Source organism: Sabethes cyaneus, chromosome 1, assembly GCF_943734655.1.
Source record: "Sabethes cyaneus chromosome 1, idSabCyanKW18_F2, whole genome shotgun sequence".
NCBI lineage: Eukaryota > Metazoa > Arthropoda > Insecta > Diptera > Culicidae > Sabethes > Sabethes cyaneus.
The window spans coordinates 155,733,088-155,746,456 of record NC_071353.1 but is presented as its reverse complement, the minus strand read 5'-3'; the positions used below and the strand labels follow the sequence as shown (position 1 = coordinate 155,746,456).

At 40.0% G+C, this 13,369-nt stretch overlaps 1 protein-coding gene across 1 annotated transcript in view; it reads left to right on the top strand.

The window, feature by feature from the left end:
• Positions 1 to 13,369, top strand: part of LOC128732341 (sushi, von Willebrand factor type A, EGF and pentraxin domain-containing protein 1) — a 74,617-nt gene that overhangs the window by 51,580 nt on the left and 9,668 nt on the right. The window contains exons 3-6 of the mRNA XM_053825586.1: positions 9,374 to 9,943; positions 10,020 to 10,172; positions 10,635 to 10,961; positions 11,020 to 11,550. Of these exons, the coding sequence (XP_053681561.1) occupies positions 9,374 to 9,943; positions 10,020 to 10,172; positions 10,635 to 10,961; positions 11,020 to 11,550 (1,581 nt within the window). The remainder of the gene's footprint in view (positions 1 to 9,373; positions 9,944 to 10,019; positions 10,173 to 10,634; positions 10,962 to 11,019; positions 11,551 to 13,369) is intronic.

Sequence of the window (13,369 nt, the reverse complement as noted above, 5' to 3'; positions counted from 1 at the left end):
ATTCGTGCGGTTTTCATCTTATTATCAATTTCGATGTCGATTATTGCTAAAACACTTGAAACATTTCGTTTGGTAGAAACCCCATTAGCTCATGTTTAGCAGGTAATTCTTTTGTTAGATGAATTCAAATGAAGATTGATGTGCTTTCTGCAGCAAAATATTATTTATTCGATACTTTCACTCAGCATTTTGATAAACATAAATCAGCGAACAAACTAATCGATTGTGACTTGCTTTTGCTTATGTGTGGCATATTTGCATATATTTGATAGATGAGGGCGAAAACTGGTTCACACAGTAAGTTCGGTTAAGTATATACAGATTCGACCCGGGCGAATTTTGGAATTCATATGATTTACAATACCCAGTTTTCGCCCAGTGCATTTATGTTCTATTTTCAGCAGAATTGCGATAAAATATTAAAACAAAAGCACAATTATGAAATTTGAAACAGATATAACCAAATTGATTCAAAAAAAGTGCAGAGAGATACGATTTTCCATTACTTTTCCTCAATTTTATTTTTCGTGCACGTTCTTGAGAATGGAAAAATCGCGTCTTAAATACAATACCTATTTTTCAAACCACATTAAATCATTAAAATACATAAAACAACACAACGAATTCTATTCAAATAACTGAAAACTGAGTTAAATTGAATATAAATTAAACTAACAACTTATAATTCAACTATATATTGAGTTAAATCACGGGAATACCAATGGGAGGGCGAATTCTGGGGTGGGGGCGAATTGTGGGGTTCTTACCCTATGCTTACATTTTGTTGTTCTGCAAAAAAGTGTGTGATTTTTGAACAGGATTGCCTACAGAACATCAAATTATGGTATACAGTGGTATTTCGATTATATCTACACCTGGTTTAATCTACACCCGATTTTAGGTACCCCCGATTTTGTCTACCATTTTGTCCCGGTTTTATCTACCTTTTTTTAAATTGTCATTTCAACCATACGGCGTGAAAATTTGGTGGATTTCATGCATTTATGCATAACAGAAAATATTTCTTTGGATTTTATAGTTTGCCATTGGCATCTGTGGTATGCAATTATACATAGAATGGGTATAATAATGCTGAAGTCAAATACCCAAAGTAACTTCCATTTATTTTGTAACGCATATTTTTAGGTTAAATTTTTTTTAACATTTCATAATGATCCTTTGTGATATTTTTCTATACCGTAACGCTAACGGGCACATCCCGTTACGCTAGAAACTACAGTTATCACCTTTCTTTCCTTAAAAATTCTAATCTTTTGAGCCATTGAACCGACTTTAATGATTTTATTACCAAATAAAAGAAATTGTAATGAGCTTTTCAGAAAAAAAAAAAATAAACAGACGTTCAAAATTTTTTATGATTGCAAAAACATTTTTTGTAGGAGCTTTAAAACTCTTAAAATCACTTAAAACATTTAAGATATTCGTTTTTGCCTTTCTGCTATATAAATACATAGTATAAAGATATAGCAATCACTCGAAAAACTGGAAATGGAAGGAAGGTTTTATTTTTTCATTATACTTTCAATGGCAAGCTAGTTGTTTACATACGATAGGAAAAAACAGATATGTTACATTCTTAGTTTTTGAGATACTCTTTTTTAAGAAATGAAGATGCGAAAATGCAATGGACTCGCATGGCGTTTTATTTTAGAGACGCATTTCTTTGTCGAAAAACCCGTTTTATTACAAGTAAAAACAAAAACCATGCGTCTCCATTGTATTCTCGACACTTTATGAAAACTTAGATTTTCTTTGGTCTACACACCATGGAAACATAAAAAGTTAATGCTTTCAATGTTTTTGCGATAATAAAAAAAAAAGTTGGGGCTTTTGTCTAATTTTTTTTTCTGGAAAGCTCATTAAAATGCTTTCTATTCGGTATTAACATCATTTAAATCGGTTCAATGGATCAAAAGTTATGAATTTTTAAAGAAAAAAATGGTAATTTTTGGGACCATACTGACTCAGAAAAGAGAACCCTAAGTACCAAATAAAAATACGGATCTAAAATTTACTGCAAAGGAATAAGTAACCAAAATTTGAATAAAATCGGAGCAATTTTGTATTTCGAAATGTCTTTTTTCATAATATGCTGAGTTGACGTGCATTATGGCTAATGGTTGATATGAATTAAATGAGCCCTAAGCGCAAAGATACGCTGAAATAATTAAAGAAAATAGTCAACATTAACAATATTTTTCGTTCATTTAAATTATTTTGGTGCAATTTATTTTTCCCCAAATTTGTCTCCTTTCCAAATATATCTACCAAAAATTTTCGGATGGGCAGATAAAATCGGTAAACCACTGTATTTATAACCAATTAAGTTATAAATAATCTGTAAATGATTTGAATCTGTGTTTCGACCAATAATTTTGTAGCAGCATCATGCTTAACTGGCCCATAATACTGGGATGACTGTACATCTATACCTATAAAAAAGGATTTCTGTCTGTCTGTCTGTCCGTATGTTCCTTATAGAATCGAAAACTACTGAACCAATCGGCTTGAAAATTTGCATGTAGAGGTTTTTGGGGCCAGCAAAGGTTTTAATGATGGTTAGAAACCCCTCCCCCCACTAAGAGGGGGGGCTCCCATACAAATGAAACACAAATTTCTGCATAACTCGACAACTAATCAAGCAAATAGAACAAAATTTGGCATGTGGGTGTTTTCAGTGACAAGAATTTATTCTATGGTAAATTGCGACCCCTCCCCTCTTTATAAGGGGAATTATAACTCCTCTCCTCTTTAAAAGGGGGGGCTTCCATACAAATTTCCTCATAACTCGAGAACTAATCAAGCAAATGGAACCAAATTTGGCATGTGAAGGTTTTCGAGGGCAAGAATATTTTCTATAGTAAATTAGGACCCCTCCCCACTTTAAGAGGGGGGGCTCCTGTACCAAAGAAACACAATTTTCCTCATAACTCGAGAAGTAATTAAGCAAATGGAACCAAATTTGGCACGTGAAAGTTTTCGAGGGCAAGAATATTTTCTATGGTGAATAAGGACCCCTCCCCACTTTAAGAGGGGGGGCTCCTATACAAACGAAATACAAATTTCCTCATAACTCGAGAACTAATCAAGCAAATGGAACAAAATTTGGCACGTGGGTGTTTTTGGAGACAAAATTTTTTTCTATGATGAATTGAGACCCCTACCCACTTTAGAAGGGGGGGCTCCTATACAAATGAAATTCAAATTTCCTCATAACAAACCAAATTTGGCACGTGGGTGTTTTTGGAGACAAAAATTTTTTCTATGATGAATTGGGACCCCTCCCCGTTTTAGGAGGGGGGGATCCTATACACATGAAATACAAATTTCCTCATAACTGAAGAACTAATCAAGCAAATGGAACAAAATTTGGCACGTGAAAGTTTTCGAGGGCAAGAATATTTTCTATGGTGAATAAGGACCCCTCCCCACTTTAAGAGGGGGGGCTCCTATACAAACGAAATACAAATTTCCTCATAACTCGAGAACTAATCAAGCAAATGGAACAAAATTTGGCACGTGGGTGTTTTTGGAGACAAAATTTTTTTCTATGATGAATTGAGACCCCTACCCACTTTAGAAGGGGGGGCTCCTATACAAATGAAATTCAAATTTCCTCATAACTCGAGAACTAATCAAGCAAATGAAACCAAATTTGGCACGTGGGTGTTTTTGGAGACAAAAATTTTTTCTATGATGAATTGGGACCCCTTCCCGTTTTAGGAGGGGGGGATCCTATACACATGAAATACAAATTTCCTCATAACTGAAGAACTAATCAAGCAAATGGAACCAAATTTGGCATGTGAAAGTTTTCGAGGGCAAGAATATTTTCTATAGTGAATTAGGGCCCCTCCCCACTTTAAGAGGGGGGCTCCTATACAAACGATATACAAATTTCCTCATAACTCGAGAACTAATCAAGCAAATGGAACCAAATTTGGCACGTGGGTGTTTTTGGAGACAAAAATTTTTTCTATGATGAATTGGGACCCCTACCCACTTTAGAAGGGGGGGCTCCTATACAAATGAAATTCAAATTTCCTCATAACTCGAGAACTAATCAAACAAATAGAACCAAATTTGGCATGTGGAGGTTTCTGGAGGCAAAAATATTTTCTATGGTGAATTAGGACCCCTCCCAACTTTAAGAGGGGGTGCTTCTACACAAATAAAATACAAATTTCCTCCTAATTCGAGAACTAATGAAGCAAATGGAACCATATTTGGCATGTGGGTGTTTTTGGAGGCAACCATTTTTTCTATGATGAATTAGGACCCCTTACCTTCTTAAGAGGGGGGCTCTCATACAAACGAAATACAAATTTCCTCTTAACTCTAGAACTAATCAAGCAAATGGAACCAAATTTATCATGTGGGTGTTTTTGTAGGCAAGAATATTTTCTATGGTATATTTTCTATGGATTTCCCCACTTTAAGAGGGGGGGGGGCTCCTATACAAATGAAAAACAAATTTCCTCATAACTCGAGAACTAATCAAACAAATGGAACCAAATTTGACATGTAAGTGGTTTTGGACGGAAGATTTTTTTCTATGGTGAATTGAGACCCCTCTCTTCTTTAGAAAGCGAGTTATGGCCCATCTCTCCTTTAAGAGGGTGGGCTTCCATACAAATGAAATTCAAATTTTCTTATAACAAATTTCTGCATAACTCTGCAAGAACTAATCAAGCAAATAGAACAAAATTTGGCATGTGAATGTTTTCGAGGGCAAAAAAAATTTCTATGATGAATTAGGACCCCTCCCTACTTTAAGAGGGGGGCTCCTGTACAAAAAAAACACAAATTTCTGCATAACTCTGCAAGAACTAATCAAGCAAATAGAACAAAATTTGGCATGTGGGTGTTTTCGGCAACAAGAATTTATTCTATGGTAAATTGAGACCCCTCCCCTCTTTATCAGAGAAATTATAACTCCTCTCCCCTTTAAGAAGGGGGGCTTCCATACAAATTTCCTCATAACTCGAGAACTAATCAAGCAAATGGAACCATATTTGGCATGTGGGAGTTTGAGATGGCAGAAATTTTTTCTATGGTGAATTACGACACCTTCCCCTTTGAAGAGGGGGGGCTCCCATACAAATGAAATACAAATTTCCTTATAATTTGAGTACTAATCAAGCCAATGGAACCAAATTTGGCATGTGGGAGATTTTGGAGTCTTGAATTTATTTTATGATAGAGACCAGGGATGGTTCGATCACTTTGACTCAATTTTGATTCATTTGACAGTACCGTCTCAGCCGAGCCAAATATGACAATGTTATATATGGGACATTTATAGAACTAGTTCTAATCTACAGTTCTTCTGAACAAAGTTTTGCTGTATCGTTTGTAGTTACGGTGCTACAACGCTAGTAACTCATCAGTGACTAAATGAACGTTCATTTCCCAAGTAGCCAGTAAGCACTAAACACTAGTCCTTTGACAACATTATATAAGCATACAGAACTATGATTAAAAGCTTATTTTTCTTTATATACTTCTATAGAACTCACATAATGCTAAAAAGGCGAAATAGCGGGTTATTAAAATGCTACGCCACAAGCATCCAATAAGCATTATCAGTGTTTGTTTGAGGCTTAAACGAAACGTCATTTTGTCTACATTATCGACGTATCGAAAAAGTATCGATGGCATATCGTTTGCTTGTTATGGTAAATAAAAATAGATTCGGTCGGGATTTAAAAAACTAAAAAAGCAAGCGATTTTTTTTTGCTGCATCTCAAGGGGAGCAGGATAAACAGAACCATTTTTGGAAATGCTGAATAATCTTACCACCTAGACAGGGCTCGAACCGGGAGTTAGTCATGCAACCTCATTCGTTTCCTTGCACCTTTGCTATCTAAACCATAGCGGATGTGATTGAGTGAGGTGAAATTAGTCGTATTTAAATCTTGGTGATATTCCCTCTCATATCATAGCTACTTGCACTGCATTGCCAATAGGGTAGAAAAAGACGACATCCGTTAGATGGAAGAGGACACGAATAGTGGTCATAGAATAGCAAAATAAGAAGTCAAGTACAAGCCGTTTATCAACGCTTACGGCTCGTTTTAATGCAATTGACTAAATTCATTATATTGTTACGTTATATGCGCATATATTGCTTTCTTTAATGCTGATTTACGTTAATGCTTCTATGCATCAACAATGTTATTATACGTTTTATAAGCATTAAGATGGCTAATATACAAAAGTTGGGCATTAGAGATGCAGAATTATTTCCAATATACGGTTTTGGATTAATGCTTATGGTTACTTGGGTTAGTCACTAACAAGATACTAGCATTGTAGCGTCGTAACTACAAAAGATACAGCTGAACTTTATTCAGCAAAATTATAGATAATAACTTGTTCTACAAATATCTGATATATAACTTCGTCATATTTGGCCCCGTTAAGACGGTACTATCAAATGAATCAAAATTGAGTCAAAGTGATCGAACCATCCCTGATAGAGACTTCTCTCCCCTGTGGTAGGGGGATATGGACTCTCATACAAATAAAACAGAAACTCTCTACTGTCCAGGTTTATTTATTTTCCTAGGTCTACCTGGGTTTCCTGGAACGAGCGACAGCGAGTAAGGAGAGGATCGCGAAATGGTACTTTCGACAAAAAAGTTTTCCGTGAAATGGTACATTGCGCTTAAGGTTTTTCGCAAAATGACATTCGGCGTAATGTTGTACAATCATGACGAATATTACTATCCGCTTTCTGGCTATGCAATGAGGGGACAGAGGAGTTGTTTTCTACTTTACTGTGAGGAAAAATTGCAAATTTGTATATTAAATTACCCATTCCAGGTAACTAATAAGCCTTAACGTAAGCAGCAAATCAGCGCATCTGGCATTTTATACTGCACATTATTGTATGTTAGCTTTTTGACTGCATAGGTGTTGTAAATTGGCATCCAAAATTGTATTCAAATTCTTCGTGTCGGTAATTAGCTGTAAATTAGCATTGTCAGCACTATAAGAAGGTTATCAGTAAAGTAGCTGTATATTTTGCCAAAATAGCATTTAAGTAGCATTTAAGGCGACTTAAATGCTTATTGGCCTATATTTGAATAGCATTGGTGAGGCTTATTGGTTACCTGGGATGCTTTCATAGTTACGTAACTGCCAAAATGAATCATCTAACGTTGAAATCCTTAGAAACTTGCAAAACTCGAGATTGTGACAAAGATCATCCGAGATTCATGATTTATGTACAACACAGGTTAATTTGTGGCAATACGAAGTTTGTCGGGTCAGCTAGTATACCTATAAAAATGGATTTCTGTCTGTCTGTCTGTCGGTATGTTCCTTATAGACTCGGGAACTACTGAACCAATCGGTTCATGCAGGGGTTTTTGGGGTCAGGGAAGGTTCTTATGATAGTTAGAGACCCCTCCACCACCTAAGAGGGGGGCTCTCATCCAAATAAAACACAAGTTTCTGCATAACTCGAGAACTAATCAAGCAAATGGAACCAAATTAGGCATGTGGGAGTTTTCGGAGGCTAGAATTTTTTCTGCGGTGAATTATGACCCCTCCCCTTTAAGAGGGGGGGGCTCCCATACAAACGAAACCCCTCACCACTGTGGTAGTGGGTTGTTTATTTGTTTTCCTAGGCCTTTAGTTGGGTCCGAACGAGCGACAGCGAGTAAGGAGAGGATCATCCCTGCGAAATGTTATACAATCACGGCGTGTATTGCTAACCGCTTTATTTTACTTGGCTAAGCAACGGGGGATTTGTTTGCTACTTTACTGTGAGGAAAAATTTCAAATTTGTGGATTAAACTACCCTTGCTTTCATAGTTACATAACTGCCAAAATGAATCATCTAAGGTTGAGCTCCTCAGAAACTTGCAAAACTCGAGATTGTGACAAAAGTTTATTCACGAAAAAGAAGATTCACGATTTATGCACAACACAGTTTAATTTGTTACAATACGGAGTTTGTCGGGTCTATTAGCTCTAATAAATTAATGTTACAAATATTGTTCAAACATTTTTACAGGGGACTGGCAACCCTATCTCTTTCCACGTCAACTGACAGCAACACACATATCGCGGGCCGTTTTGAATAACGGCCCAAAACAAACGCCTGTCATTGCTAATTTTTACTTTGTTTTGATCGTGGCGGTGCATTCAAACTACCATTTGGAACTGGTAGAAGTATCAAGCATCAAATCGGAAGCACAGAAAGTTGCAGGAGCGAAATTTAAAAATGTTTACGATATATTGTATTGTTATGCTGCAATCGACATGTTAGCTGCAAAAACATGGCCGCCTGCCAGCCCCCTGCATTTTAATCAAACGGAAAAATCAAATATATATTACCGCCTATAAAGTAATTCACCCTGTTTTGTAAAGTGGCTTTAACACAGAGGGTCATTCACCAGATAAATTACACTTCTTAACGATAGAAAAAAAGACTGCTTTGCGTTTGAATTGTTACTTTCGTATGCAACTGTTCAAATAACTTGCTGTAATCCTCCCAGAAGTTAGATTGCATGTGATACAGACGCCACCCAGCGGACGCGGTTGATGCAAATTTTCTTATTTTATTCAAATGAAATCGTGCAGTCATTGCAGTTAATTTTTAGCACGCCAAAACCGAATCTCGAATGCATAATCACGGTCGTGAATATGAATACCATTCATTGGTAATGATTTGATTGCTGCCTGTTGGCCAATAAAAACGAAAGAAAATCGTCTCACGTTGTCCATTGTTTTTTCATCGGAGTCAAGTAGAAATGGGAGAAAAATACACACGCCATCGACGATCAAGAATTGGCGTGATTAATTTCTTAATTTCAATTGCTCCAAACCGGGGGTCATTGGCTTAATTTTCCCATTCCCATCTTCCTACGCTATTTTGTCTTACCTTCGCACCATAATTGTAGTAAGTATTATTCTTACCGGCTGCGCAGAAAGCGCAGAAGCGTGACTGTCCAGTCTCAGCTCGTGAATTCTTATTCACATCGAATTGAAGACACTTTCAACAAAACCTGAACTAAAACGTCAAAACACGACGCGCCACAGCGTGGCCTGCTCCGTTTCTTTGCCAAAAATGGCATGACGCATGAATGAACCGAAGCCCCCATTCTTCCACAGTTCGCAAATTTGCCTACCGCCAATCAACCTGATTTAATGCACTTAAGCAACCACGTTTAACCATTACGAGGCCCCCCCAAAAATGGGCTCGAATTATGATGAAACATCATCCATCGTCGGCGGTTGCCTGCAAAATTAGCAAACCGAATCAATTAACTAAAATTACTGTTTTTGTTTTTTCTCTTTCTTGCTCTCTTACCGAAACTCGCGGCGCAACAACGAGCAGGAACCAATGTGGCGTTCCGAAAGCCGGTAAATCAGTCGTCCGCCACGCGTTCCGGTCCGGCGAGCCTGGCGAACGACGGCAAACCGGGCAACCAGAACCCGGACGGGCAGGAATGTTCCGACACGCAGAAGGAGGCGTCGCCCTGGTGGCGGGTGGACCTGCTGACGCCGGAAGCGGTTCGGGTCGTACGGATTACGACGCGCGGCTGCTGCGGCCATCAGCCGCTGCAGGATCTGGAAATCCGCGTGGGCAACAGCAGTTCCGATCTGCAGCGCAATCCGCTGTGCGCCTGGTATCCCGGCACGATGGACGAAGGTACGACGAAAAGTTTCACCTGCGCGCGGCCACTGATTGGGCAGTTTGTGACCGTGCAGCTGGTGGGCGTCGAGAGCAGCCTGAGCCTGTGCGAGGTGGAAGTGTTCTCGAATGATGAATTTTCACCGGACCGGTGCGCCGCACCGAACCTGAACGCGGACACGGTGCTGACGACGTTCGCCAAGACCTGCTACGAGTTCCACATCACGCGGGGTGAGAGCTTCGAGAAGGCGCGACAGGTTTGTCGTTCGCACGGTAAGTCACGGACGGGCGGGGGGTTGGTTTAAGCTACTATTTACTAACTTTCGAATGTTTCTGAACGGTGTTCTAGGTGGCGACATAATTCATGACTTCCGCGGAGCGACGACAGATTTCATTATCTCCGAGCTGGAGCGAAGGAAGACGGACCTGCGGACGCAACTGGTGTGGATCGGCGCACAGAAAGAGCCTGGCATCACGGCCCGCACGTGGAAGTGGGTGAATGGTAAGCCTCAAAGTACCGTTAGATCGTTTCTCGCTCGTTCACTCGCGCTAGGCCCATTTGCTCGGCTTAGGTGTGGGAACAAATTTGCAAACAATTTGTGGTGCATCATGCATGCATCGCTGCAATTACGAGTCCCATATATTTTTCGGACTCATCTCGTTTTCGCTTTCGAGGGCGTCAAACGATGGCGTTCGGTGCCGCGGCCGAACAATGCTGGGAATTTTTCCCATGCATCGCGCACTCATCCAGTAGTACGCATCATCATCTCCATCATCACATATCGCCATTGATTGTGGAGGCTTGCGAAAAAAAAACCCTGCAGTAATAACTAGTAATGGCGGCGGTGGCCGCCATTCAAACGAAACAATTGAGTTGGAAGATTGCATTTCCATACGGGGTTGGCTGGGTCCATTGGCACCGATTCTGGTGAGTTATTATCTAACGTTTTTTCTCTCTGTGCAGGCGATACGGTATTGAAGCCGACCTGGGGAAAGGATCAACCCAACAACTACAACGGCGAACAGAACTGTGTCGTACTGGATGGCGGTCGGAACTGGCTGTGGAACGACGTCGGCTGTAATTTGGACTACTTGAACTTCATCTGTCAGCACAACCCGTTGAGCTGCGGATCGCCGGATGCCCTCGTCAATACGACCATCGTAGGGAAAAACTATACGATTGGAGCCAACATAACCTACACCTGTCCGGTGGGCCATTCGCTGATTGGAGCCGCACAGCGGCTCTGCCAGCAGACCGGTTCCTGGAGTGGCCAACCACCGACGTGTAAATGTATGAAAACCTAAACATTCATTTTTCAGGGTAAAACACTTAAAATATTTTGTTTTAGATGTGGATTGTGGCCACCTTCCGAGCATCGAGCACGGAAGTATTCAGCTATCGGAGCAGCGAACCAGCTTCGGAGTGACGGCCACTTACAACTGTCACGAAAACTACACGCTGATCGGGAACGAAAATCGAACCTGTACGCTCGAGGGGTGGTCCGGTACGGAGCCGAAATGTTTGATCGATTGGTGTCCGGAGCCACCGCCGATTCAGGGCGGTAGCATGAAGGTTTCCGGTCGGCGGGCGGGATCGACGGCGTTTTACTCGTGCGATTACGGGTTCGTACTGCTGGGTGAACCGGTTCTGTCCTGCGGTTTGGGTGGCAATTGGACCGGTAAGACGCCCGTTTGTCGCTTCGTGGACTGCGGAATGCCTGCTCGACCGGATCGGGGCAATATGCTGCTGGTGAACGATTCTACCACGGTCGGTTCGATTGTGCGGTATTTCTGTGATGACGATTACTGGCTGGTTGGACCGCAGGAACTTTACTGTACGAAGGATGGCAAGTGGTCCGGCAGTGCGCCGGCTTGTGAATGTAAGTTTTTAATACACAATCAATGTCTTTTCTGTATTGACCCACTAATTCCACGAAGGTATATTTTATGTACCGCAAAATTCACTAAGATGGCCATACCTTACGTTATATTGGCAAGATTTGGTCAACTATTTTCAAACTAAATAATTCTTAAAGATATGTCACACAATTCGGATTCGACTCGAGGTAGGGCGCCTACCTACCTCTTTGGCAATACTAAAAAGGCGGAATCAGTTTCCTAAATGAACATTTCCAAAAGCACTAATTTATATTATGTCGCGTATTAAAAACCTTTAAAACAGTACAAAAAAATTAGCATTCTCGATTTTTTATCAGAATGTAAGAGGTTTGCGCACTCAAATCACACAACTGAGGCTCTTATTGAGTAGTTGTGACTACGACGTTCTCATCCTAGCGGAAACTCTTTCAAATACACATTTTTTCGCTATGATGGACACCCGTCGACCGGTCTTCATTCTCGGCGTGCTGATTGAGTGTCGAAAATCACCTGAGAAGCAACCGTATCCAGCTTTTTACGAGCCATAATGGCAGACGTGTTCGTAATATTTAAACGGCATTTTTGACATTTCCCTAATACATCGCACGTTTTTTTTCCGCGCGTCCACGGTAAAACTAAAGGAATGTGCGGAAAGCAAACATGCGATGTATTAGGGCAATGTCAAAAATGCCGTTCAAATATTACGAGCACGTCCGCCATTATGGCTCGCAAAAAGCTGGATACCTCTGACTGACTGCGAAAACTTACTTGTTCGAATGTATCCGCAGTTCTACGGATTTAGGCATTTTCTACGGACTAAAATCGAAAAAAGCGCCAACGAAAGTGCGGTGAAAAGATGATGAAAAAGTGCTGAAAGAATAATGGTCGAAAATAACACCAAATTACGATGAAAAGACGCCAAAACCGCGAAACAAAGATGACGAATACACTATCCAGCTTTTTACGAGCCATAATGGCGGACGTGTTCGTGATATTTGAACAGCATTTTTGACATTTCCCTAATACATCGCACGTTTTCTTTCCGCGTGTTCACGGTAAAACTAAAGGAATGTACGGAAAGAAAACGTGCGATGTATTAGGGAAATGTCAAAAATGCTGTAAAATATTACGAACCCTTCCACCATTATGGCTCGTAAAAAGCTGGATACAGCAAGACGACAAACGAACGACGAAAAGGCAGTAAAAAGACAACATTTTTGTTTTATCCAGCTTTTTAAGAGCCATAATGGTGGAAGCTGGAAGGGTTCGTAATATTTTAACAGCATTTTTGACATTTCCCTAATACATCGCACGTTTTCTTTCCGTACATTCCTTTAGTTTTACCGTGAACACGCGGAAAGAAAACGTGCGATGTATTAGGGAAATGTCAAAAATGCTGTTCAAATATTACGAACACGTCCGCCATTATGGCTCGTAAAAAGCTGGATTGACAGTAACTAGAACGACGAAAAAATGGGAAAAAAGACGAAACGACGACAAAAGACGATGAAAAGACATCAGCACAGACAAAGAGACGTTAAAAACGGCAAAAAGCCACCACAAAAGTAACAAAGAAACAAAAAACAGACGCAAAAAAACGAACAAATGAAAATGCGATACGAAGAAAAGGCAACAATAAGATGACGAAAGAACGATAAAAAGATTGCAATTAGGCGACAAAAAGACGAGGAGAGGTGTCGAAAAAACAGTAAAAAGACGACGGAAGCATGACGAAAAGGCCATTGGAAAAAGACGGAAGACGACAAAAAAGCGATCAATCGAAAACGCCATAAAAGTCAATAAAATATTCGTTTATTTGAT